Source organism: Elephas maximus, chromosome 2, assembly GCF_024166365.1.
Source record: "Elephas maximus indicus isolate mEleMax1 chromosome 2, mEleMax1 primary haplotype, whole genome shotgun sequence".
Lineage (NCBI taxonomy): Eukaryota > Metazoa > Chordata > Mammalia > Proboscidea > Elephantidae > Elephas > Elephas maximus.
In genome coordinates this window covers 191093045-191120899 of record NC_064820.1, presented here as the reverse complement: position 1 = coordinate 191120899, position 27855 = coordinate 191093045, and the positions used below count along the sequence as shown (strand labels likewise).

At 46.4% G+C, this 27855-nt stretch overlaps 1 protein-coding gene across 1 annotated transcript in view; it reads left to right on the top strand.

The window, feature by feature from the left end:
- STK10 (serine/threonine kinase 10) overlaps nucleotides 1–27855 on the top strand; it is a 162216-nt gene that overhangs the window by 42231 nt on the left and 92130 nt on the right. The window contains exon 3 of the mRNA XM_049874319.1: nucleotides 17229–17277. Coding sequence (XP_049730276.1) covers nucleotides 17229–17277 — 49 coding nt within the window. The remainder of the gene's footprint in view (nucleotides 1–17228; nucleotides 17278–27855) is intronic.

Genomic DNA, 27855 nt, shown 5'->3' with positions numbered 1-27855 from the left:
CTGTTGCCTGCCAAAGACTTTAGTCTGGGTATCACCCTCCCCATGTTAAAAGGGAGATTGTCACAGATTGGAGATGTGGCTCATTAGCATATTAGCACCTGCCTGGGCCTGGAAGGAAAAAAGAGAACTGAGATGTGGACACCTTTCCCCCATTATATTAGTTTCCTAAAGCTGGTGTAACAAAGCACCACAACTGGGTGGCTTAGAACAGGAGGAATTTATTCTCTCACAGTTCTGGAAACCAGGAGTCCAAAATCAAGAAGTCAACAGGGCCATGCTGCCTCTGAAGTCTTTAGGAGAGAAAACTTCTTGCCTTTTTCTAGCTCCTGGTGGTTGCTAACAAACCTTGGCTTGTGGCTGCATCACTGCAGTCCCTACCTTCATCTGCACAGGGCAGATGTGTCTCTTTTTTACAAGGACACCGCTCGTATTCCGCTAGAACCCACCCCACTCTAGTATGACCTCATGTTAACTGATAGCATCTTCAGAGACCCTATTTCCAAACAAGGACACGTTCACAATTACCAAGGGTTAAGACTTTAGTATATCTCTTTGGTGGACACAGTTTGATCTGTAACACCCATGGTGCTGTGTGATGTCCCCAACTCATCTCCTCACTGCAGGGCCTCCACCTGGGGCAGCACTGAGTGGATGCTCTCTTGGATGGGACCTTTGGGCCTGGTGAAACCCTACGAGGCCAGCAGTTGGGGATGGCTCTCCTACAGGATGAGGCGGCGAAGCTTGGAGTGACTTGTCCAGGATCACGGGGTGGGGGTCTGACAGAGTCTGGGCTCAGCCCGACTTCTTTTGACCCTGAGGCCAGTGGTCTTGTCCCCACAGCTCACTTCTCAATTCTCATTATCTACACTGTGGCCTCTCCCAACACTTTTTGCTGTGGAATCCTCTTCTGGTATCTTCTCAAATCTTATGGAAAACAGAGCAAACGGCAGATACTCTAAGTTGGGTGGCAGGCCTTCCCCTATCCCCTTCCTGTGGTGACCCCTGAGGGCAGGTTCTAGGCTTCTCAAGCTTGATTTGGTCTATACCGGTGTTCATTTCAAGAGTATTCCATTACCATGAACAGAATCTCAGTGCTCCGAAGCAATCACCTTCCTCCCCTTGCAGCCCCTTAGAAGATTTCACATAAAATTATGGCTTTCTAGCATTTCTTGAGCAAACTGAAGTTGTGGCCATATAGGCCACCTTTCCGCATGGCAACAGCTGCCTCAGGCTGAGCAGCATCTGCCCTTCAGATGGGGATGTGCTCTCCAGTTAGCCGCAGACCTCACTATTCTCTAACACATCCCCAGTACTGGGCCCAAGGGCTATTTCTCGTTGATGTGCACTACTGCACTTCTTATAATACAATTGTGATGGCAATGAAGTATTTCTCACTCCATGTCTCTGTTCAAACTGAGATTAAAGATAGACCAAAAAGACAGTGTTCCCAGAAAAGTGTATGAGAAGACATTTTTTCATATATCCATCCTGCTTTACCCTTAATAAGTTAGTTACCCACACTTGGTGGGCTTAAATATAAACCAGAATTCTTGGCCTAGGGGGGTCCAAAAATAGTCTTTGGAGGGGTCTTTGAACTTCCTGAAATTGTGTGCCAAGTTGTGTGTGTGCAAGAGACAAGGAGGAGGGGGCAGTGAGTTCCCAAAATTGGTTCCAGATATTTGCTTTTGAAAAGTGGGGAGGTGTGCCCCTGGACACTGCTGGTTCAAATCTCTCCCCTGCCCCTTACCAACCTCAGGAACCTGGGCAAATTCCTCCTCCCCTTGTGCCTCAGTTTTCTCATCTGTGAAATGAGAAACTTAACAGTAGCACGTGTAGGAATAAATGAATTAGTACTCATTAAAAGCAGCAAAGGTTTAGAACTGGGCACGGGTCTCCACTGCCCCTCTCCTTCACTGTGTACCTTCCACGTTCCCTCGCACAGGGCCTGGCATGAAACCTGTCTGTGGTGGACATGTGTCAGGGAAAAAGGGAGATGGCAGTGCTCACCCTGAGAGGGGAGGGGTCTAATCTTTGAGCACAGCCAGGGCCCTTTTGGGGTGGCCTGGCCCAAGGCCACAGCTGCAGACTTTCTGCTGAGGGAGTCAGCTGGGGCTGTGGTGACGGAGAAGGTGACTTGGGCCTGTCAGATGGCTGCTTGCCTGAAAGTAAACTTTCTGAAAAGAGGAAGCGCAAGTCACAGGGTTACAGAGTAGGGTGTGGCAGGTGGGCCCCTGTTCATGTGTGACCTGGGGGTGCTAATAGGCACCCTGGCCATTGGCGGGGGTTTCTAGAGCTCATCGTGTTTGGCTCGGAAGCATATATGGCTTTAAAAAAAAAAGCCAAACTACAACAAGAATGTGAGAATAGGAAGTAGCCAATAGTGCTGTATATATCTAGGAGGTCATGGGGTGTGGTAGAAGGAGCACTGGCTGGAGTTGGGAGACCTGAGTTCTACCTGGGTCTGGAACCGTCTTGCTGTGTGACCCCAGGCAAACACCTTCCTGTGTCTGGTCCTCTGCTTCCTCATCTGTGACGTGAAAGGCTTAGAAGGAATGATCTTGAGAAGGTCTTTCAACCCAAGTCTACTTACTTATTTTGTCCTGGTCCACATAGCTCTAAAATTCTGAACTCTGAATCTGTGGTCTACTGGGTGGCACATGGTGGCCTTGCTGGGTGGCCACAGCACCCCTTTCCATGGCCTTTAGGGTCCCTGGTCCTCCTGGGGCTCTCTAGTATTCAGCAACCCCTCCTCTCTCCTTGGATTGAGCCTGCAGGGGCATGCATCAGTTAGGACACACACATGAATCCATAATTAAAAACATGCACACACACAAAAACAGCTGCCCTCGAGTAGATTTTGGCTCATGGTAACTCCATGTGGTTCAGAGCAGAATTGTGCTCTGTAGGGTTTTCGTGGCTGTGACCTTTCAGAAGCAGCCCTCGGGCCTTTCTTCCAAGGCACCTCTGGATGGGTTCCAGCTTCCAACTTTTTGGTTAGTACTTGAGTACGTCTCCACTTGTGCCATCCAGGGACTCTGCATCCATAACAACACTTTGTAAAGTGCTTTAAAGTCTGCCCAGGCTTCTCAGTCCTCTGAGGAAGGTGTATTATTACCGTGTCCGCTTCGCAGATGGGCAACCCAAGACTCGGGGGTGGGGGATGGGAGTGGGAAGAAGCAGGAGAGGAAGCTGGTACCTTCTTGGCCTAGGATTAACTCAGGAGGCAGGGGTGGAGATGAGAGGGAGCAGTCAGCAAGGTGACAGTAAGAATTGCTAGATGATAAGAAAGCTGGAAACTTTCTCTGTGCAAGGTCGGTGCAGGGTGCTTTCATAAATCCTTAAATTCTGTGTAGTTGGCACGTTGTCACCCCACTTTACAGATGTGAAGACCGAGGGTCTGAGAGGCACAGTGACTGGTCCCAGGTCTCACAGCCATGTTCTAACCCAGAACAACCTGGCTCCAAACCCTTCCTTCCTACCCCCTGCAGGGCCCCTCTCTGCATGCCAGGTCACAGGGTCACAGTCTTTGACCCCCTGACCTGAGGAGCCCCTTGTCCAGCAGAACTTTTGGTGGCAGTGCCTGGTGGGGAGGGGCTTATGGCCAGGGGATCCATCCAGCTTCTCTCCTGGATGCATCCCTGGGTAGGAGCAGGTGGAGCTGTGGAGCTAGGGTGGGCAGGCCAGGGTCACCTGGGGGTTTGCCTAGAGACATGCTGTTGGAATGGCCTGGTAGGGGTCCTTGCATTAATGCCTACTTAAAATGTCATTCCCAAATGGCAGGTGGGTCCTTTCTCATGGGTTTTAGCCCACCCAGCTGACATCCTCAGCTGGCTAGAAGTCTTCTCCTGGGCTCTCTGGGGTGTCCTCTCACACCCACTGACCCCACAGTCCCTATGCTTTTATTTATCCCCATCTGAATCGGGCACTGGCTTTGGAGTCATCCAGACTTGGATTGGAGTCCTGGCTGCACCCGGGACATGTCTGTTCATGCTTCCAAGCCTCAGTTTCCTCATGTGGATGTTGGAGATGCTGACACTGACCTCACAGTGGTGCGTCCAGGGTTAGAAACCCAGCAGTCACAGCTGGCGGATAGCAGGAGCCCACACCTGCCCCTGCCAAGCCAGGTGCCCAGCTAACAGGTCAGGCGTGGTGTTTGCCATCTGCGTTGTTGGACAAACACAACAGCCAGGCTCACAGGCCACACCCAGGGCAGGTGTGTGTCAGTTTTCTGAATTAGTTTGAACATTTATAATTAGCATCTTTCACGTAAGAATCCAGGTTCCTGACTGGTCTTTTCTTTTTTTTAATGACTTTTTTATTAGGTAACTAGGTATTTTTTTTTAGGTATGTAACAAAATACTTGCCACTTCAACATTCGTCACATGTACAATTCAGTGACGTTGGTTGTTTATCACACTGAGCAACCATTACACTATCCATTTCCAAATTTTCCCATCACTCTTAACAGAAGCTCAGTGTCCCCTAAGCAGTGCGTGCCCCCTTTCCCCACCCTCCAACCTGCCCCTGGTAACCACTCCCAAAATTTGGTCTTTATACACTTGCATATCCTAGATGTTTCATTTAAGTGGGGCCATACAAGCTTTGTCCTTTTGTTACTGGCTTATTTCACTCAGGATGACGTTTTTGAGGTTCCTCCGTGTTGTAATCTGACTGGTTGAGGAGGAGCAGCAGCTCTGGCTACCCCGGCCCTGTGCCCACATGGGGGTGCTGCGGGGGACTGTGGGGCTGCCTTTGTCTTCCTTGTATTCTTGGGCTTCTTCTTCCTTCCTACTTACCTCCCAGGAGGCTTCAGGGCTGCATCACTGATGCAGCTTTCAGCACTTACAGCTAACACAGAGTCTGTGCTATGGTAACACCTCCCTGTGTCTGGGACTCAGGAATTAGAAGTCGCTCGACATCACTGCCACCACCCGTCTGTCAGTTTGTGGTACCATGGTGGCTTGTGTGTTGCTGTGATGCTGGAAGCTATGATACCAGTATTTCAAATACCAGCAGGGTCGCCCATGGTGGACAGGTTTTAGTGGAGCTTCCAGACTTAGGGAGACTAGGAAGAAAGCCCTGGTGATCTACTTCTGAAAATCAGCCAGTGAAAACCCTGTGGATCACAATAGAACATTGACTGGCTCACTTGCCGTGGACACATCTTCAGGAAGGATCAGTTGCTAGAGGAGAACATCATGTTTGGTGAAGTAGAGGGCCAGCAAGGGCGAGGGAGATCTTAGGTGAGATGGATTGGCACAACAGCCGCAACGATGGGCTCAAATATGCTGGAGATAGTGAGGATGATGCAGGACTGGGCATCGGTTCACACATTCTTTCACTTACTCATCCCTTCAGACACCAGCACTCGTTTGTTTACTGTGCACCAACTCTATGCCAGGAGCTCTTTTAGGTGCTGGAGCACAGGCACAAAGCCCTGCCCTCAGGGAACTTGCATTCAAGCAGGGCAGAGGTAGACAACAGACAGAGTAAAGCAGTGCACTATATAGTGTGTGGGATGGTGATGTGCTCTGTGAACAGGTGAAGGCTGGGAGTGGTGTGTGGGTACAGTGTTCCTTTTGTCATCATTGGGAAGCTGTGGACATGCCCGAGGCACCCAGTTTTTGCCCTTGCTCAGTGCTGCTCTTAGATTGTTCCTTTACCCTTTGATGGGACAGGTGCTGGCGCTGGGGGCTTGTCTCTGAATGTGGCTGGTCATTTCAGTTTCCCGCATGGATGACAGCTTCTGGAATTACTCAGGAGTCCCTGGGTGGCATAAATCGTTAATGTGCTCAGCTGCTAACCGGAAGGTTGGTGGGCAAAGTCCAACCTGAGGCATTTTGGAAGAAAGGCCTGGTGATCTCCTTCCAAAAGATCACAGCCATTGACACCCTGTGGAGCACAGTTCTACTGTGAAATACATGGAGTCACCATGAATCGGAGTTGACAGCAACCAATTTTTTTGCTTTGGAGTTACAGTTGTGTGTGCGCCAAATGCCAGGTTCTAAGAGGCTTTCCTATGTTACCCCTTTTGGGCACTCCCTAGGAGGTTTGGTGGTGGTGGTGTTAGGTGCTGTCAAGTTGGTTCCGACTCATAGCGATCCTGTGTACAACAGAATGAAACACTGCCTGGTCCTGCACCATCCTCACAGTCGTTGTTATGCTTGAGCCCATTGTTGCAGCCACTGTGTCAGTCCATCTCCTTGAGGGTCTCCTCTTTCTCGCTGACCCTCTACTTTACCAAGCATGATGTCCTTCTCCAGGAACTGGTAGATATTACAATTACCCCTACTTTACAGATGGGCAAACTGAGGCCCAGATCAGACTGAGGTTACTTGTCCCAAGGCCATTCTGTTAGTGTCAGGTGTGTGTGACTCCGGAGTCAAAACCCTGTCCCCTCCTTCCCTCACTCAGGTGTTTGGGTTCTTGGAGGCTTGTGTCCTCCAGGTAAGGAGTCAGGGAGGGCTGAGGTGCCCACCTGCCCCATCTTCCTGGCTCAAGAGTATGCCAGCACTTACTTCTGCCTACAGTGCCCATCTCTCCACATCAGCCCACCGCCCCCGCGCCCAGCTCCCCCTGGCTTCAAATTCTTGTCCCTCGAGGACCAACGGAAATGATGCAAAACCTTTAACTATTTTGGTTGAAAATGCTGTCTCCTAGCAGGAGACCTCCAGCTGTTGTTAGTCGTCTGTCTTTCCCTCTGGGCCTGTTCACTTGTAGTCTTAGGGTTTGTGACTCCATCTCCTGCTCTCCTCCTCTGGGCTCACTCCCCTCAGGACAGGGGCCACAACCCTGGCTCAGTCATCTCCGTGTCCAGCACCAGGCCTGGCAGAGCTGCCTTGGTGAATGGACACGCAGACCGTCAGGTGGATCAAAAGTGTCTGTGCAGACAGAGCTGCTGTTGCTTCTCCCCTAGGCCTGAAAGTCCAGTTTGCATCTGACAGATATGCCCAACCCTGGTCTTGGCATTTCCTGTGATAGTGGTGAGGAGGAAGATGATAATGATAATGGTGACCAAAACCCACCAAACCCACTGCTAATGAGTCGATTTCGACTCGTGACAACCCTATAGGACAGAGTAGAACTGCCCCATAGGGTTTCTAAGGCTGTAATCTTTATGGGAGCAGACTGCCACAGCTTTTTCCCACAGAGCAATTGGTGAGTTTGAACCGCTAACCTTTCTGTTGGCAGCCGAACACTTAACCACTGTGCCACCAGGGTTCCTTAACGATGGTGACAGTGACTACCATGTATCAGGCTCTGCTCAGGTACCAGGCATTGTGCTTCTTGTTTTTACAAGTGTTATCTCATTTAATCTCCCAAGACAGCAGCAGGAAGAATTATACCCATTTGACAGATGAGGAAATGGAGGCTCAGAGATGTTAGCACATTGCCCAAAGTTGCTCAAGCGCGGGGGACTTTGACCCTGAAGCCAGTGCTCTTGGCCTCTGGTCTGGACAGTACTAGAGAGCATTAGACACCCCTGATGTGAATCACTTTCATTTCCCTCTCAGAGATAGATGCCTTGTGACTTGGGCAAGCACATTTGGACGTGGAACTACCTAGGACTTACCATCTGTGAAATGGAGGTCTAAGTAGTCCCCACCCCAGGGATTGTGGCAAAGGGGCTATAGAATGGCTGGACAGGCTTAGCAGGGACTACAGAAACTACATTACTCCTTTGCCTGTCCCGCCCCTCCCCCCCCCCGAGCCCCCCCCCCCCCCCCCCCCCGCAGGTTACCATCTCTGCCCAGTGTGGCGGCGGGAGCTCACCCTCCCGGAATTCCTTCCCCAAGGCTTCTTTGAATGTGGTGGGTGGGGCTGGGGGTGGAGGAACAAGGCCCAGTGTTCCTGGGAGGCCTCCTGGGGTGGGGCTGCCCCTTTCAAAGGCTGCATTGTTTGACCTGAAACTCTGAGGTGGGGAGGTCCTGTGACTCCACCTACAGGCTGCTGATAAGCTGGAGACATTTTTAAGTTGACTTGAGTTTTTTTTGGTGGCTGACTCAGGACTTCCTTCCACAAATTAAATAACCAGAAACCTCTGTCTTCTGTGCTGCTGATGGGGTGTCGGACAGTTGGGGGGAAATCCCCAGGCCATGCCCAGGGGACAGTGGCTGTCAGTGCAGGGAGGCCTGGAGGGCTGAGTACAGCACCCATGGCCACAGCCCGGCTGTCTTTGTGTCTTTAGAGTCACACGAAATCAAGCCAAACCAGACTTGTTGACATAGAGTTAATTCTGACTCATGGGGACCCCCTGTGGTACAGAGTAGAACTGCTTCACAGCGTTTTTTTTTTTTTTTTTTTTGCTATAATCTTTATGGAAGCAGATCTCCAGGTCTTTCTTATGCAGTGCCACTGGGTTAGTACCCATACCCCATTGCTGTCAAGTCGATTTCAACTCTTAATGACCCTATAGGACAGAGTTAGAACTGCCCCATAGGGTTTCTAAGGCTGTGGGTCAGAATTGACTCGACAGCAACGGGTTTTTTGGTTTGGTTAATCTTTACTGAAGCAGACTGCCACATATTTCTCACGCAGAGCAGCTGGTAAGTTTGAACCGCCAACCTTTTGGTTAGCAGTGGAGTGTTTAACCACTGCAGCACCAGGGCTCCGAGGTTAGTAGCCAAGAGAAAACCATTTATACCACCCAGAGACCTTAGAGTCCCACAAACCTGAGTTTATACCCTGGCTCTGACACTTATGACTTCCCACCAAACTTCAGTTTCCCCATCTGTAAAACAGGGTTAAGTGTCATCACCCATCTCGGGGTACTCACAGAACTAAGTAATGTTTGTAGACAGCTTAACACGTACCGGGTATGCACTAAATAAACAAAAAAACCCAAACCCACTGCCATCAAGTCAATTCTGACTCATAGCAACCCTACAGAACAGAGTAGAACTTCCCCATCGGGTTTCCAAGGAACACCTGGTGGATTTGAACTACCAGCCTTTATGGCTAGCAGCCATAGCACTTAACCACTACACCACCAGGGTTTCTGGGTGTGAACTAGGTGTTCAGTAATGGCAGCATCATCTCCGGTGTCGGTGGCAGGAGAGGTGGGGACTAGGTTGGATTTGTCCAGGTTTTGTTTGCAGAATCCAGCTATCAGCTATGTCAGTCACCTTTTGGCTGTTCTGCCCTGATTTCTGGATATGCCAAGGCCACTGAAATGTTTCACCCATCTTTCTTCATTCTTTATTCAACAAACACTTATTGTGTACTAAGCCCCAGTCACTGACAATGGATAATGTGAATGGACTTTTACAAATATAAACTGCTTATTCAATGATAAAGTGACTTCAGTCACATTGAATCCTAAGATGCCAATGTTGGAAGTGGCCTTATAGATCTTGAAAGCTGGGGAAACTGAGGCTCAAATGACAGCCCCACAGGAGGATGGTGGCAAATCTGGAGCTACATACAGTCCTCCTAGCTGTGGCTTATTTAATCTTGTTCCAGGAGTTTTGCCAACATTTATTTAGTGAGCACTGTTTGTGAACACAGTATGTCTTGTTGGCTTCAGAGAAGGCCACGGAGGGAAGGGGACCCAGGCCCAGAGCATTACGTGGTCCCCTTGGAGGTGTTGCTCTCATCTGGGCAGAACGCACGTCAGTTGTCCCTTGGAGGTGGCCAGGACGTAACAGTGGTGACCTGTTCTTGCTCCTTGGCCTTGCTGCTTGTGAGCTGTAAAAGTTAATGCCTAAACCTTGTAGGTGGTCCAAGCCTGGTCTTATCTGGGCTGCAACATCCGGGCTTCCTTATCTTTGGGTGAGCAAGGTTACCAGTGGGGCCCAGAGCTGGCTGGAGAAGGAGACAGGGGCCCTTTCTCCCACCCACCCTGGGGCTGTGACTAGCTTACTGCAGCTTCCTTCTTGAGGCATGAAGAGGGGTGATGGGCACTCATCTGGGACTGTTCCATTCATTGGCAGATAAACAGAGTCCAGACTTGATACCTACCTAGGTCCCAGGTCAAGTCCTGGCTCTGCCACTTACTATTTGTGTCACCTTGGCCTCTCCGAGCCTCAGTTTCCCCATGTGTAAAATGGGAATAAACATATCACTAATGCTGGTGATAATTGGTAACATTTGTCAAGCGCTTACTGTTTGCCAGGTAATGCACTAAATGCCTGGCCTACATTACCCTCCTGAATCCTCACAATAAACTCCGTGAGATGTAGGAATTTTTAGGGTATGTACTTCACAGAGTGATTGTGAGATAAGCCATGCAAAACACTTAGCATAGGCCTGGCGCAGTGTAAGCTCTCAATTCACGTTAGGTGTGGTGGATGGGAAGCTGAGACTGCCCCTGGTCCCCTAACCTGCCAGCACCTAGTAGCTGCCTACACCGTGGGGAGGCCAAGGGCATGGAGGGACACATCTGTGCATGCAGGATTTTCTTCCTGTGTGCTATTTAGAAGGTGGGGATCCGGTTGCACAGCACCCAGGTGTCCTGAAGGGTTGATAAGAGTCGAGAAGGGAGATATTTAATTCTCGATGGTCAGTCCTAAGCAATACTGAGCTTGTTCTTCGTTTGCACATTACAAAAGGAGCTTATATAGTGAGCAGTCCCAGAGTAATGGCTGCCCTGACGACTCTCAGGAGAGCCCTGGGCAGGGAAGGGAGCTGTGCAGCTACTGTGCTGGGTACATAATCTCATTTAATTGGTTCAGATACCCTGTCAGTGGGGATGATTACCGAGACACACAGATTGTCGTCCTGAATGTGAACTCCATGGGGGCAGGGGCAGATTTTTCACTGCTGTGTTCCTAGTAGCTAAAATAGAGCCTGGTACATAGTACCAAACCAAAACCAAAGCCGTTGCTGTCCGGTTGATTCCGACTCATAGCGGCCCTATATGACAGAGTAGAACTGCCCCATAGGGTTTCCAAGGAGTGGCCAGTGGATTCAAACTGCCTGAGCTCTAAACCACTGCACCACCAGGGTACATGGTAGGTGCCCATAAATTCTTGACACAATGAATGAATGTGTGAGTGAATGAATGAATGAATGCATGAGGGAAGAAATAGAGAACCAGAGAGGTGATATGACTTGCCCAGGATTACACAGCAAGCGGCAGAGCTGGGAGCAAGGCCCTGACCCTGCCTCTGCGCCGTGACAGTGGCTTAGTCTAAACTGTTGAGGGAATCGTGGAAAACCCAGTTTTCCAGTTTCCTTGGTCTCCAGCCAGAGAACAGAGTCACGACTAAAGGCTGTAGTGAAGCCCCCCATCAGGGACCCTCTGGGGAGTGTGCATGGGCCAAAGTTGTGCTAGCAGTGAGGTCTCTGAGCTCTGGAACATGGACCAAGGAGACCAGGTGTGCCCAGGGCGCTTGTCTAAGAAGCAGGCACCTCTCTTGTTATAATGCCCAGTGTCCAAGCTCAACAGCACTTTCTTAACCTAGGGCAGTTCTGGCGAGCAGGACCTGGAGTTGCATGGACCTGGGTTCAAATCCTGGCTCAGCCTGCACCTGCACAGGGTCCCAGGATAAGACCTTTTACCTTGGTTTCCTCATCTCCCAAGTTGGGGAGCCAGTCCTACCTTACAGGTTGAGTTGAAACCTTATGTTAAAGTTGTTCAGGTTCTGGCAGGGATGGTGTCTGCACCTGTAGACCCTTCTCGATGGTTGGGGAGGAAGTAGAGCCCAGGAATTGAATATGAGCTCTCAAGTCAGAGTGCCTGGGTTCACATCCTGGCCTTACCTCTTACTAGTGGTGGACGCAGAGGCTAAAGCCCTCGGCCGCTAACCAAAAGGTCAGGGGTTCAAAACCACCAGTGGCTCTGCAGGAGAAAGATGTGGCAGTCTGCTTCTGTAAAGATTTGGAGCCTTGGAAACCTGTGGGGTTGCTATGAGTTGGAATCGACTCAGTGGCAGTGGGTTTGGTTTTTGGTTTCTGACAAGTTACTGAATCTCTCTGAGCCTCCGTTTTTTCTTCTGGAACAGAGGTCTGCAAACTACCACCTATGGGCTAAAACCGGCCTGCCACCTGTGTTTGTAAGTAAAGTTTTATTGAACACAGCCATGCCCACTTGTTTACATATTCCTTATGGTTGTTTTTGTGCTACAGTGGTAGGGCCGAGTACTGTATTATCATGCAGATAACACACACATCATGTTTTTGCCGATGTGCAATCCCACCATCCTTATTATCCTAAGGGAGCTATGCATCATGCATTATATGTGTGGGCACGTTATTTACGTGGGTGCGTTATTTGCGAAAAATACGGTAGCTGTGACAGAGACCATATGGCTCACAAAGCTAAAAATATTTACTATCTGGTCCTTTACAGAAAATGTTTGCTGATTCTTCATGGGGTAATAGCATTTGTCTTACAGAGCTGTTGTGAGGATTAAATGAGAGACTATGAATAAAGTGCCTAGAACAGTGCTTGGCCCATAGTAAGGGCCCAGTAACTTCTGAGCCAGAAAAGTGGTTGGTTCACATTTTAAAAGCCCAGGATCTGCTGCTCTGGGAGCCCCTACGGCTTTCTGGGATTACTTGTCCAATTGGGCCAGTAACCCCCGAACCCCTACCCTACCCCATCCCACCCTACCCTGCCCAATTACTAACCTGTATTCTGTCTCAATGGGTTTGCCTGTTCTGGACATTTCATAGAATTGGGATCACATAATACGTGGGCTTTTGTGTTTGGCTTCTTTCACTCAGCATGTTTTTGAGGTTCAACCACAATGTAGCACATTTCAGTACTTCATTCCCTTTTATGACTGAATAGTATTCCATTGTATGGATATGCCACATTTTGTTTATTCATCTCTCTGTTGATGGGCAGTTGGGTTGTTCCTACTTTTTGGCTATTGTGAATAATGCTATTATGAGCATTTGTATACAAGTCTTTGGGTGTATATTTTTAATTCTCTTGGATGTATACCTAAGAATGGAATTTGGTGTATATGTTTATAGGTAACTCTATGTTTAACATTTTGAGGAACAGCCAGACTATTTTCCACAGTGGCTGTACCATACTACATTTTCACCAACACTATATGAGGGTTCCAGCTTTTCCCCATCTTTGCCAACATGTGTTTTCTAGCTTTTTGATTCTAGCCGTACTAGTGGGTGTGAAGTGGCATCTCGTCATGGTTTGGACTTGCATTTCCCTAATGACAAATGATAGGGCCCTGGTGGTGCAGTGGTTAAGTGTTAGGCTGCTAACCAAAAGGTCAGCAGTTCAAATCCACCAGCCGCTCCTTGGACACCCTGTGAGGCAGTTCTACCCTGTCTTACAGGAATGCTATAAGTGGGAATCAACTCGAAAGTGACAGGTAACGACTAACGATGTTGAGCATCTTTTCATGTGCTTGTTGGCCATTTCTATATCTTCTTTGGAGAAATATCTACTCAGATCCTTTGCCTGTTGTTAAATTGGGTGTTTGTCCTTTTATTGTTGAGTCGTAAGAGTTTTTTATATATTTTAGATACCAGCCTTATCGAATATATGATCTGCAGATATTTTCTCTCATTCTCTGGGTTGTCTTTTCACTTTCTTGATAGTGTCCCTTTTGTACACAAGTTTTTAATTTCCATGAAGTCCAGTTTATCTGTTTTTTCTTTTGTTGCCTGTGTTTTTTGTGTCACATCTACTCGCTTGATCTTTAACCCCATGTACCTCTTGAAACACACTCAGAGACCCTTAAAGCTTTTTTAAGGATAGGAAGATATTTAAGTAATTATTGTCATTCTTGTTGTTTGCCGTCAAGTCGGCTCTGACTCATGGTGAATGCACGTACAACAGAGCAAAATGTTGTCCAGTCGTGTGCCATCTCCACAATTGTTGGTATGCTTGAGTCCGTTGTTGCAGCCACTGGGTACTTTGAGTAGCGTCTAACATAGAGGGCTCATCTTCTAGCACTGTATCGGACAATGTTCTGTTGCGATCCATAGGGTTTTCATTGGCTAATTTTCAGAAGTAGGTCACCAGTCGTTTCTTCCTAGTCTGTCTTAGTCTGGAAGCTCTGTTGAAACCTGTCCACTGTGGGTGACCCTCCTGGTATTTGAAATACCAGTGGCATAGCTTCCAGCATCATAGCAACACAGAAGCCACCGTAGTACAACAAACTGACAGATGGGTGGTAGATTTTATTAATTTAAACTCTGTGTGTTTCTGTAAAAGCCCTGAGAAGTTTATAATACATACCCCCTGAACTGTTGATAAGCTGAAGGTGAAAACATAAGACCCATGTAATGAAACCTTGTAAGAACCGTGGAATGCAAAGCACAGCTAGGGCATAGGTATAAAACTGAGGCTAAGGAAGGTTACTTAGCTCAGAGCTTCCCAGTAGCCAGAGCAAAAAAATAAATACATAAAAGAAAAGCATGAGGAATCATGGAGCTCTTCAGCTGCAAAAGAGGAAGCAAACCAGATTGTCAGCATAGCATACGGGAGCTTTCCTAGTGCTGGCCTCTGGGGAGGATGCCTTGTGGGGACCTTGCGTAAAGGAGGTTGTGTAAGGGGTGGTTTTACCGAAAGACGCAGGACCCACCTAGGTTTGGCCACTTCTCATACTGCCTCTAGATGACAGTGAGGACGTGTCGATAGTGATATTTTTGTGGGAAGCCAAAGTAACATGGTCTAAGTATAAAGCCTACTGGTGATTTCATTTGATAGAGATTAAACAAAGGCGTATTACTTCCTGTGGCCACCAGCTGCTTTCCTACTGGGAATCTCATGTATTGCCTGGAGGATGGGGGTAGAGATTATTAGTGCCATTTCACAGATGAGGAAATGGAGGCGCAGGGAGAGTAAGTGGCTTACAAGCCACACAGCCAATTAAGTGGCAGAACCGGGACTCCAACCCAAGTCTACCGCCTTTTCCTTTTCCCCTACACCCTGCTGGGTATCCACTGTGTATCGAGCCTGGCCTATTGCTCTGCAAACACCACTTCATCCAATCCTGGCTGCAGTTCTGGGAGGAGGTAGTATTATCCCATTTTTACAGAGAGGATTGGCCATTGCCCAGGGCCACGCAGCTGGGAAGTGGTAGGGAAGCTAAGCAGGTATTCCTAACATGGATTTGATGATGTAACTTCAGGCCATGCAAGAATTCAATGGAATTGCACGCAAACATTTGTTCATATTTGCCTTTTTCTGGGTGGGAAGAGAGAGGATAACTTTCATGAAGTCTAAAAAAAACCAGAAGCAAAAACAAACAAAATGAACCACTGAGCTCAAGGGAGGAGTCACGGTAACAGCTCATGTTGAGCCAGCCACTCACTGCTTCTTGTGGCTGTTCCCCCCACAGCAATTAGTAGGACTTGGAATTCTTCCCTCTCTTATGGAGCTGAGAATTATTCAAGCGCAGATGTTATGCCGAATGTTGAGAACTCAACGTCTATGTCCAAGTCACCTCTGTCCCCTTACAGACCCCTGGGGATAAAGCTTAGTTGGCTGGTAGTTGATTAAAAGAGTGAATGAATGAGTGGCCAGCCATTAGTAATTCTTCGACTTTCATTTATGTGTAATAGTCACTGTGTTGTTAGGGAGAAGTCGTGGCGGAGCCGAGGTCAGTCGTGATGTTCTGTTTCCAGGCCAGACCAGAGAGACCATAGATGCCTCAGAAGCCATGTCCTTCCTCCCTGGCAGGGTGTGGTGTGTGAGTGGGCCAGGTCCCCATTCTCAGCCCTCTCCGTGGCACTTGGCATTCCACATCGGGTGGCAGGGCTGTCTCCTGCCCTGGGCTATGGGGGCAGGACTGCCTTGGCCCCTCTAGTGCCTCTGGCATCCCTGGCCCAGCTAACGTCCCCTGTTGGACCTGCTATGATTTCTTGCTTCCAGACATTGTCTTGTTCCTAAATGTAGCTCATTGATCGGGCCCTAGCTAAGAGCAGCAGCCCTTCAGAGTTAGCACCAGCAGCCCCACTTTACAACTGAGAAAACTGAGGGTAGATGGTCAAACTGACTTCCCCAGGGCCACAAAACTAGTGATTTTTGGAGCTGGGACTTAGGCCCAGCTCTGGCTGGCTCCAAAGCTATGCCCCTCACCACATCCTCGCATTATATTGTCAGGAAACCTCTGGAAGGTCAACCACAAACTGGAGGCCTCATCAAAACATGGAGGCCTCATCAAAACATGGAGGTCTCTCTGTCCTTCTCTGGCTGGAGGGCTGGCTTTGGCCCAGCCGGGTCATTGCTGAGGTTGTCTTTCCTGTTTAGAGAGGGAAAGAGTGGGCCTTCTGGAATGTCAAGTGGACGAATAGTGCTTCTGCCTGCTGAGCTTAGTTGGAAGACTTTACAACAAGCAGGGACCTGGAGCTGGAAGCTGAGTAGGGTTCTGGGAGTGGGTCTTGAAGTTTGAGATGCTTTTTCCCCACCCTCCTGTACCCCTATTGAAGAAAAAAGAGAGCTCATCTATGCACATATGTTAAGAGCCCAGAGTAGGCAGGAAAGAGTGAAGATGCATCAGGCGAACCTGGGAGGAACAACCGTGTGGGTACCTGTGGCACTTTTTATTCTGGGTCCCTCTCTATCCCCTGGGCCCGTCTGGGAGCCCCTTGAGAGCCTGGGTCTGGTTGTTCTCCCAGGGCCTGCTACCTGTTGAGTGGGTACTAGGTATATGATGAATGAATGGACGAATGAATGCTTGCCTGAATGACCGGGGAGTTCGGAAACCTACCTTCCAGTCCAGGACCTGCCACCAATCTGTGTGGCCTTGGTCAATCTCATCCACTTGCTGGGCCTTGGTTTCCTCACCTGTAAATTGAGGGCGTTGGATGAGCTGGTCATCGGGGCTCTGATGTTCTGATGTTGTGATTCCCTGAGGGCCCGGGCTCTAGAAGATGGAGAAAGGCAGAGGGTAGGCTCTGGGGTTCTGTGTGTGGAGAAGGCATCCCCTGAGGTCTTGGTGATGGGGTGTAGGAAACAGGCAGCCAGCAGGTGGGGCGGAGCTGTCAGGCTGGGACCGGAGGGAGAGTGCAGGCTGGGCTGAAAGGCTGCTCTCTAAAGCTGAGCGTTTCCAGGGCAACTTGGTTTTTCTTTTTCTGAAAAACGAAGGGCTCAAGCAACGCCTCTGAGTGTTAGAGCGTGCTGTAGGGTTAGGCCAGATTGAGGGGAGGGAGAGCAGGGCAGACTGGACAGGCTCCTAAGGGGCGGCAGGGGTGGCTGGCTAGCTGGGGCACCAAGGGGCACCACGGGTGGAGCATGGGGCACTGGGGGAGGCCGCCTTTTGAGCTGGGTGCTGGCTCACCTCTTTGCCTTGTATTTTCTGCAGATCATGATCGAGTTCTGTCCCGGGGGAGCCGTGGACGCCATCATGCTGGGTAAGTCTTCCTGGGCCCAGTGTGTGGCGGGGAATGGGAGGACTCACCCAAGCCCTATGCCTGAGTCCCTGACACTCTCTCTGGGACCTGCATCCTTTATCTCCACCCCAGTGATTTAAATGGCCTGGTTGAGCCCCTCCCTGCATTGTCTCCTTTTGTGGGGAGGGCAGGATGGGGAGAAAGCAGAGCACTTGTTGAATGAGTAGCACTTCCCCTTCATGTGCCATTGAACTGGTCACTCACCCTCTTGGCATAAAATGGGTGGGTACTTCCTTTGCTCAACCCCCCAGCACTATTAGAGGTTAAAAAGAGACAAGTAAGGAAGGGCCTTTGAAAAGTGGGGGGAAATACCCAACTGTTCTGTAAGTGCTCAGTGGGCTGTTGTCAAGTCTTGGTGTCCTGGGCAAACTTGAGCAATAATAACAACAAAAAAACTAGTGGTAACCAGTGTTTTGTGAATTTCACTATATGCCAGAGATGGTAGTAGATACTGTCATGTGTATTGTATATTATTTGCATTTAATCCTCACATATAAAAATCAGAAAGAATACCTCAGTTCTATTCTTTTTTTGTGTCTTCCTACCTTTTTTTAAAGTTTAAAAAATTAATTTGTTAAGGTAAAATTCACATACCATAAAAGTAACCATTTTAAAGTGAACAATTGAATGGCAGTAACGCATTGACACTATTGGGCAACCACCATCTCGATCTAGTTCCAAAACATCTCCGTCTTTCTAATACAAAACTAAAGACACAAGGAAAATACTAGCCCAGAGAAGGAAAGGACCATATGAACCAGAGACTTCACCAGCCTGAGACCAGAACTAAATGGTACCCAGCTACCACCAATGACTGCCCTGACAGAGATCACAACAGAGATTCCTGGACAGAGCAGGAGAAAAATGTAGAACAGAATTCAAATTCACGTAAAAAGACCAGATTTACTGGTCTGACAGAGACTAGAGGAACCCCCGAAACTATGGCCTCTGGATGCTCTGCCAACCTGGAGCTGAAACCGCTCCGGAAGCCCACTTTTCAGACAAAGATTAGACAGGCCTATAAAACAAAAAATTACACATGTGAGGAATGTGCTTCTTAGTTCTACCAAATATACGAGACCTAACGGGTAACTCCTGTTCAAAAGCAGGATGAGAAGGCAGGAAGGGACAGGAATTGAACAAAGGGACACAGGGAACCCGGGGTAGAAAGGAGCAGCGTGCTGTCACATTGTGGAGATTGCAACCAATGTCACAAAACAATATGTGTATAAATTTTTGAATGAAGGAAAAACAAAACAAAGCATCTTGCTCATTATGTTTGTTTCCTACGACTGCAGTGACCAAGCACTACAAATTTGTTGGCTGTATACAACTGAAGTGTATTGTCTCACAGTTCTGCAGGCTGGGAGTTTGATGTCAAGGTATTGGCAAGGCCATGCTCTCTCTGAAGGTTTTAGGAGAGAATATGTTACATGCCTTTCTTTTAGCTTCTGGTGTTGCAAGAAATCCTCGGCATTGCTTGACTGCATCTCTGCAGTCTTTGCCATCATTATCACACGGCCTTCTCACTGTCTTTTCCCCTCTTATATAACGATACCAGTCCTGTTGGATGAAGGACCCACTCTGCTCCAGTATGACCTCATCTTAACTGATTACAGCTACAATGTCCCTATTTGTACATAAGGTCACATTCTAAGGTTCTGGGAATGACATTGTAAGAATGGCGCAGCAGAGGCCACCAGAGGTCCTCTGACTTCACAAGCCGGGAGGAGAATCAGGATCATCAGCCCAAGGCTGATTCCTGTGAGGTAGAGGTCGGACATACCTCCACCCTGTAACCTTTTTACCAATTCTGACATTAGCTGTCGCTCCCGTGGCACTCTCTACTTCTCTGCTGGGTTCGATACTTCGTTGCAAAGGCCACACAGAACTCACAGACCATACTCACAGTTATGGGGCTTACTAGGGAAGTAACAGGTTACAATTCAGGATCAGGAATGACACAGGATACATTCTCTGATCAGGACAGCTTCTTCTCAGCTGTGCCCTCGGCCCCTTGGCAAAGTGTTTTAAAGCTCTTTAGCTCTGCCAACAAGTCCCCAGAGACACCCCATTCCAGAGAGCGAGCATCCTGCCCGAAGGCGCTCAGCTTTCTTGCTCCATAGGTCAGCACGCACACTGTAGCTGCCTCACTCCATTGGCCAGGAAGCCCAGCGTAGCCATCTTGTGCTGATCTCCTGGTTCTGCTGCTGCCATTTTCCTGCTGTGCTTGCCACTGCTTTTTGCTGTCTCACACCAGTGTTAAAGCTGGGTCTAGGAGCTTCTCAACACGGGGACCCTGGGTTCAAAAGATGCACTCTGCTCCTGGCTCTTGTTTTTGGTGGTAGTGAGGTCCTCCCTCTCCGCTTTTGGGATTGGCTCCCTTTAAGCCTAGCAGAGGAAGCCCTGGTGGCACAGTGGTTAAATGCTTAGCTGCTAACTGAAAGGTTGGTGTCAAACCCACCAGCCACTCCACAGGAGAAAGATATGGCAGTCTGCTTCCGTGAAGATGTATAGCCTAGGAGCCTCGATGGGGCAGTTCTACTTGCTTCTACAGGGTTGCTATGAGTTGGGATTAACTTGAGGGCAGTGGGTTTTTAAGCCTAGCGGATGGCAGTACTGACCAATCTCTTTGTTAGGGTTCCATACACCTTATTTGCATGGTACCACCCCAACAAGGGTTCCAGGCACCTTATTTGCATAATTAGCAGGCTGTCCAATCCCTTTGGTGGGCCACAGCCATCTTATTTGCATAGTCCCATCCAATCATTTTATGGAAATCACAAGGCCATGAATGGCCAGAAGGGCTATATTAAGTAACTCACTGTACCACAGACATGAATTTGGGGGAACACTGTTCAAACCAGTACATTTATTGGGCAGTTTCTCCCCATTGCTTCCTTCTCCCAGCCCCTGGGAACCACCAGTCTATATTCTGTCTCTATGTATTTATCTCTTCTGGATATTTCATACAATGGGACCATATGACATGTGACCTTTTGTATCTAGCATCTTTGACTTACCATCATCTTTTTGAGGTTCATCCATTTTATAGCACGTGTCGGTGCTTTGTTGCTTTTTATGACCGAATAATACCGCATTGTATGGATGTACTACATTTTGTTTATCCATTCATCCATTGATGGACACCTGGGTTGTTTCCCCTTCTAGCTATTGTGAATGATGCTGCTATGAACATGTGTGTACGTGTACCTGTTTTAGTCCTGTTTTCAGTTCTTTTGGGTATATACTTAGGAGGGGGATTGTGGGGTAATTCCATGTTTAACTTAGGTAAAGGAGCTTGCCCAGAGTCACACAGGCAGTGAATGACAGAAATGAGATGTAAACCCAGGTCTGGGTAACCCCCACTTAACTGATGCCTGTCTGACATAATCCCCTGCGGGGCCTTGAAAGTTGTGTGAAGTATCCAGGATCCTAGAATGGCTCAGGAGAGGAGAGGCCCACAGCATACTATAGCACCATTCAGCCACTTTTATATATATATATATATATATATATATATATATATATATATATATATATATATATATATATATATATAAAGAAGGTGGACACCTCAGAAGAAAGGTCTGACAATCTATTTCTGAAAAATCAGCCATTGAAAACCCTTTGGAAGGGTCATGATTTCATGGGCTGTCCCAGTTAATTGACTTAGTAATGCATTTAGTGGTTCCATTATACCTCCTAGTTCATTGCATAGTGCCGGGGGTCTTAAAAGCTTACAAGCGGCCATCCAAGGCATAACAATTGTTCTCTATTTGCCTGGAACAACAGAGGAAGAAGGAGAGTCAAGAATAGGAGGAGGAAATGGAATGTGTCCATAAATGCCTTCATGAACAACTGCCTCCTCTGCTCTGAGACCAGAAGAACTGGATGGTATTCGGCTTCCATTACTGAACATTTTAATCAAAGATTCTATAGAAGAATCTTGATCAAAAGGGGGGAAAGGCAGAACAGAATTTCAAATTCTCATGGAATGTAGACTTTCTGGAACCATGGAAACTGGGTGAACCCCTGAAATTTTTGCTCTGAGATTATCTTTAAACCTTAAACCAAACATATCCCTTGAAGTCTTCTTAAAACTAAACAACAGTTTAGCTTAACTAGTACAAAAGTCTGCCTTATGACATTTTGCTTTTTTAAATACTATCTCTGTGAGATCAAATTGACAACAGCAACTCAAAAGATTCAATAGTAGACTTAGGAGGCAGTGAGTTTATGTTAATGGGGAGAACAACTGGGAAAAGGAGAACGAGAATAGCTGTACAACTTGAAGGATATAATCAGTGTCACTGAATTGTACATGTGGAAACTGTTGAATTGGTGTATGTTCTGTGTGTATTTTCTCAACAACAACAAAATTAATAAATTAAAAAAAGAAAACCCTGTGGAGCACAGTTCTACTGTGACATACGTGGGGTTGCCGTGAGTCAGAATCATCTTGGTGGCAGCTAGTGGTTTTATCTCAGGAATGTCTCAAATCCTGAGCTGTAGAAATTCTGGAAGCACAAACCTTTCTTGCCAAGCCTCTTACCGCTCCCAGAGTTCCCAGGTGGGTAAATGATAGCACAGAAAAAGATATAGGGCATGTATTATATAGCCCTTGGTTGTACCTTCTCTCAGCAGACACTGCCTTTGAAGATTATTATTGCTCTGGGTAGAATCCAATGAAATAAAAAATGTCGGTTTTGTACGAGTTAGGATTCTTTAGGTTATACAGGGCCAACGACTATTCAAACTGGTTTAGGTAAGAATAAAAAGGGAAGGGTGATGGGAGGAAGATTTATTTGTACCTATAACTGAAAAGTTCAAAGGTGTCTGGTGTCAGGTGCAGCTTGATCTAACCCCAAAATTTTTCATAAGAACTCGGCTTCCTTCTCCAAACTCTTGTCCTTGTCCCCACTTTCCTCTGTGTTGGTCCCATACTCGGGCTGGTTTTCTGCTCTTGGTGGTAGGGTGGCTATGGGAGCTCCAGCCATCACATCTGAATTCCAAGCAGAAGGATAGAAGAAGGAAGGGTAGGACAACCGCACCCCTAGCCCATCGTTACTTTTTTGAGGCGATTTCCTAGAAGCCTATGTGACACTTCCACTTCTGCCTCATTGGCTAGAACACAGTAACACGTAGCTGGCAGGGGTGCTGGGAAATGTGGCCTTCTAGCTAGGTAGCCATGTGTTCTGATACTCAAGAAGTAGAGGAGAATGAGAGCCTGCTATCAGGCTCTGCTGCCCCAGTGTGCATCTTAGTGGAATGAGGCCTGGGGAGGGTATCAGAAGTGGAAGAGGCTTTTCAGTGTACCAGATCCTCGCCCTCACTCATACCTGGGACATGACCCTGGGCTGTGGCTCAGCCAGCAGACAAATTCACTCTGTGGTGTCCTGTCTCAGTTCTCCTAGCGGAACTGGCTATTCCAGCCCCCAGTGATTTTCTCCCTGTTCATAGCAGCAATTAAAGAAAATTGCCATCCACATTCTGGAAATCAAGGCATGAGAAGAGAAGCTGGGATCGGGAGACCCAACAAGATCAGAGCCAGGTCCTGGTGGCAGCTCTGCGATTAGGAGTTAACTCTTACACAGATGCCTGCCCTGCTTAGGGGGGCTTCCTGTTGGTGGTCCATCTCCCCCTTGACCTGTAAGGTTGTGTAGCATTAACAGCCTAGGCTTGGGGTAACAGGGGCTCGAGATGCACCCCAGGATCCCTGTCACTAGCTGTAGGGCTCTGGGCTAGCCCTCTCTGGGAAAGGGATGATATCCCTGCGGCAGGTCTCGACGGCAGTGGGTTTTGGTGGGTTAGGTCTGCATGGCCCTTTCATTTTGTTAATTCTCAGTGTCCATTCTGATCACGTTGGTGCCCAGGCCTCGTCACCTGATAAACATTTTAAATCTCAGCCTCCTACAGGCGAGAGCCGAGGGGCCTGGATCGGATATGGTGCCAGAGGGGACTTAGACTCATTTGTGGTGTTGTAGTTTCTTATTATAAGGAGAAAGTATTCCCGTATGACTCTGTAATTAAAAATTAATCTTAAAAATTTATTGGACTCAAAGCTATATATTGTATGATTCCAATTACAGTATATTCTAGAAGAAGGCAAAACTATAGGGACAGAAATCAAATTAACGATTGCTTAAGGGGCTAGGGAGGAATGGAAGAGCCCAGGGTAGTTTTGGGGGGCGGTGGAAACATTCTACATCTCAATTGTGGAGGTACCAAAATTCACAGGTGTTTACACCTCGAAAGAGCACATTTTTTTTTTTTTTAGAATTTTTTTATTGTACTTTAGATGAAGGTTTACAGAGCAGACTAATTTCTCATTAAACAGTTAATACATGTATTGTTTTGTGACATTGGTTGCCAGCCCCACGACATGTCAACACTCTCACCATCTCTACCTTGGGTTCCCCATTACCAGCTTTCCTGTCTCTTTCTGCCTTCTCGTCCTTGCCCCTGGGCTGGTGTGCCCCTTTAGTCTCATTTTGTTTTATTTGGCCTGTCTAATCTTTGGCTGAAGGGTGAACCTCAGAAGTGACTTCATTACTGAGCTAAAAGGGTGTCCGGGAGCCATACTGTCGGGGTTTCTCCAGTCTCTGTCAGACCAGTAAGTCTGGTCTTTTATGAGTTAGAATTTTGTTTTACATTTTTCTCCAGCTCTGTCCAAGACCCTCTAGCATGATCCCTGTCTGCGCAGTTGGTGATGGTAGCCGGGTACCATCTAGTTGTGTTGGACTCAGGCTGGTGTAGGCTGTGGTAGTTGTGGTCCCTTAGTCCTTTGGACTAATCTTTCCCTTGTGTCTTTGGTTTTCTTCTTTCTCCCTTGCTCCGGACAGGGTGACACCAGTGGAATATCTTAGATGACCGCTCACAAGCTTTTATGAGGCTAGATGCTACTTACCAAGGTGGAATGTAGAACATTTTCTTCATAAACTATGTTATGCCAACTGAGCTAGATGTTCCCTAAGATCATGGTCCCCACAGCCCTCAGCCCAGTAAGTTGGTCCCTCAGGGAGTTTGGATGTGTCTATGGAGCTTCCGCGACCTTGTCTTGGACAAGTTGTGCTGGCTTCCCCAGTGTCGTGTACTGTCCTACTCTTCACCAAAGCTACCACTTATCTATTGCCTATTTAGTGTTTTTCCATCCCTGCCTTTCCTCTCCTCATAACCATCAAAGATTGTTTCTTTCTGTGTGTAAACCTTTTCATGAGTTTTTATAGAAGCAGTCTCATTCAATATTTGTCCTTTTGTGATTGACTTATTTCACTTAGCATAATGCCCTCCAGATTCATCCACGTTGTGAGATGCTTCGCAGATTCATCATTGTTCTTAATTGTTGCATAATACTTCATCGTGTGTATGTACCATAGTTTGTTTATCCATTCATCTGTTGATGGGCACCTAGGTTGTTCCCATCTTTTTGGTATTGTAAACAATGCTGCAATGAACATAGGTGTGCATATGTCTATTAGTGTGACAGCTCTTATTTCTCTAGGGTATATTTCTAGGAGTGGGATTGCTGGATCGTATGATATTTCTATTTCTAGCTTTTTAAGGACGCACCATATTCCTTTCCAAAATGGTTGTACCATTTTGCATTCTCACCAGCAGTGCATAAGAGCCCAATCTCCCTGCAGCCTCCAACATTTGTTATTTTCTTTTTTTTTTTTTTTAATTCATGCCAATAATGTCAGGGTGAGATGTATCTTGTTATAGTTTTGATTTTCATTTCTCTAATGGCTAGTGATGACCAGCATTTCCTCATGTGTCTGTTAGCCGCTTGAATGTCTTTTTTGATGAAGTATCTGTTCATAGCCTTTGGCCATTTTTTAATGGGGTTATTTGTGTTTTTGTTGTAGAGGTGTTGGATTTCCCTGTAGATTTTAGAGATTAGGTCTTTGTTGGATTTGTCATAGCCAAAATTTTTTTTCCCAGTCTGTAGGTTGCCTTTTTACTCTTTTGGTGAAGTCTTTTGACGAGCATGAATGTTTAATTTTTAGAAAATCCCGATTATCTAGCTTATCTTCTGGTGTTTGTATATTGTTAATTATGGTTTATATCCTATTAATGCTGTGTATTAGGGCCTCTAGAGTTGACCCTATCTTTTCTTCTATGACCTTTATAGTTTTTGGTCTTATATTTAGGTCTTTGATCGATTTTGAATTAGTTTTTGTGTATGGTGTTTTGTTTTTTTGCAGATGGGCATACAGTTTTGCCAGCACCATTTGTTAGAAAAACTGTCTTTTCCCCGTTTAACGGGCTTTGGGCCTTTGTCAAAGATCAGGTGAACATAGGTGGATGGATTTACATCTGGCTTCTCAATTCTTTTCAATTGGCCAATGTAGCTGTCATTCGTACCAGTACCAGGCTGTTTTGACTACCGTAGCTGTATTGTAGGTTCTGAGGCCAGGTTTTTATAGTAGTGGTCAGTTAGTAGGGTTAGTGCAAGCCCTCCTTACTTTATTCTTTTTCTTCAGTAGTGGTTTACTTATCCGGGGCCTCTTTCCTCGCCATTTAAAGTTAATGATTAGTTTTTCCATCTCTTTAAAGAATGCTCTTGGTATTTGGATTGGGATTGCATTGTATCTGTAGATTGCTTTGAGTAGAATTGACATTTTCACAATATTGAGTCTACCTATCCATGAGCATGGTATGTTTTTCCATATATGTAGGTTTCTTTTAGTTTCTTGCAGTAGGGTTTTGTAGTTTTCTTTGTATAGGTCTTTTATGTCCCTGGTTAGATTTATTCCTAAGTATTTTATCTTTTTAGGGGCTGTTATAAATGGTATTGTTTTCTTCATTTCCTTTTCAAAGTTCTTTTTACTGGTGTGTAGGAATCCAACTGATTTTTGTATATTTATCTTGTATCCAAAAAAAAAAAAAAATTTTTTTTTTTTTTTTTAATCCAGCTATTCTTCTGAATCTTCCTATTAGTTTTAGTAGTTTTCTCTTAGAGTCTTTTGGGATTTCTATGTATACTATCATATCATCCACAAGTAGGGACAGTTTTATGTTTTCATTACCAATTCGGATGCCCTTTATTTCTTTTTCATGCCTTATTGCTCTTACTAGAACTTCCAGCACAATGTTATACGGGAGTGGTGATAAAGGGCATCATTGTCTTTTCCTGTTCTCAAGGGAAATGATTTCAGCCTCTCTTTATTAAGAATGATATTGGCTGTTGGTTTTGTATAGACACCCTTTATTATGTTGAGGAATTTCCCTTCTATACCTATTTGATTGAGGGTTTTTATCAGGAATGGTGTTGGACTTTGTCTAATACCTTTTCTACATTAATTGAGATGATCATGTGATTATTTTATTTATGTGGTGAATTATGTTGATTGATTTTCTAATGTTGAACCATCCTTGCATACCTGGTATGAATCCCACTTGGTCATGGTATATTGTTCTTTGATATGATACTGAATTCTTTTGGCTAGAATTCTGTTGAGAATTTTTACATCTATATTCATGAGAGATATTGGTCTGTAATTTTGTTTTGTTGTGGTGTCTTTGCCTGGTTTCGGTGGCAGGGTTATGCTGGCTTCATAGAATGAATTCGAAAGTATCCGTTCCTTTTCTATGTTCTGAAATAGTGTAGAATAGTGGTAGAATTCTCCAGTGAAGCCACCTGGGCCAGGGCTTTTTGTTGTTGTTGGGGTTTTTTTTTTTTTTTTTATTACCTTTTCAGTCTCTTGTTATGAGTCTGTTCAGATTTTCAACTTTGGTTTGTGTTAGTATGGGTAGGTATTATGTTTGTAGAAATTTGTCCATTTCCTCTAGATTTTCAAATTTATTGGAGTATAGTTTTTTATAGTACTCTGTTATGATCCTTTATATTTCAGTTGGGTCTGTTGTAATGTCCCCATTTCATTTCTTATTTGGGTTATTTGCATCCTCTCCTGTTTTTCTTTTGTCACTTTGGCCAGTGGTTTGTCAATTTTGTTGATCCTTTCAAAGAATCAACTTTTAGTCTTTTTGATTCTTTCTATTGTTTTACTATTCTTTATTTCATTTATTTCTGCTCTGACCTTTATTTCCTTTCTTCTGGTGGCTGTGGGCTTCTTTTGCTGTTCTCTGTTTGTTTGAGTTGTGTAGCTAATGTTTTGATTTTGTCCCTTCTTTTTTGATGTGTGCATCTATTGCTATAAATTGACCTCTGAGCACTGCCTTTGCTGTGTCCCAGAGCTTTTTGTATAATGTGTTTTCATTCTCGTTTGATTCTAGGAATTTTGTGATTCCACCTTTGATTTCTTCTATTACCCAGTGGTTTTTTAGCAGGGTGTTACTCAGTTTCCATGGTTTTTTTTTTCCCCCTTGCTCTTCCTGTTAATTTCTACTTTGAGGGGATTGTGAGCAGAGAGAATGCTTTGTATTATTTTGATGTTTTGGATTTTATCGAAGATTGCCTTGTGGCCTAAGATGTGGTCTGTTCTGGAGAACATTCCATGTGCCTTGGAAAAGAAAGTGTACTTTGCTGCTGTTGGGTGGAGTATTCTGTATATGTCTATGAGGTCAAGTTGGTTG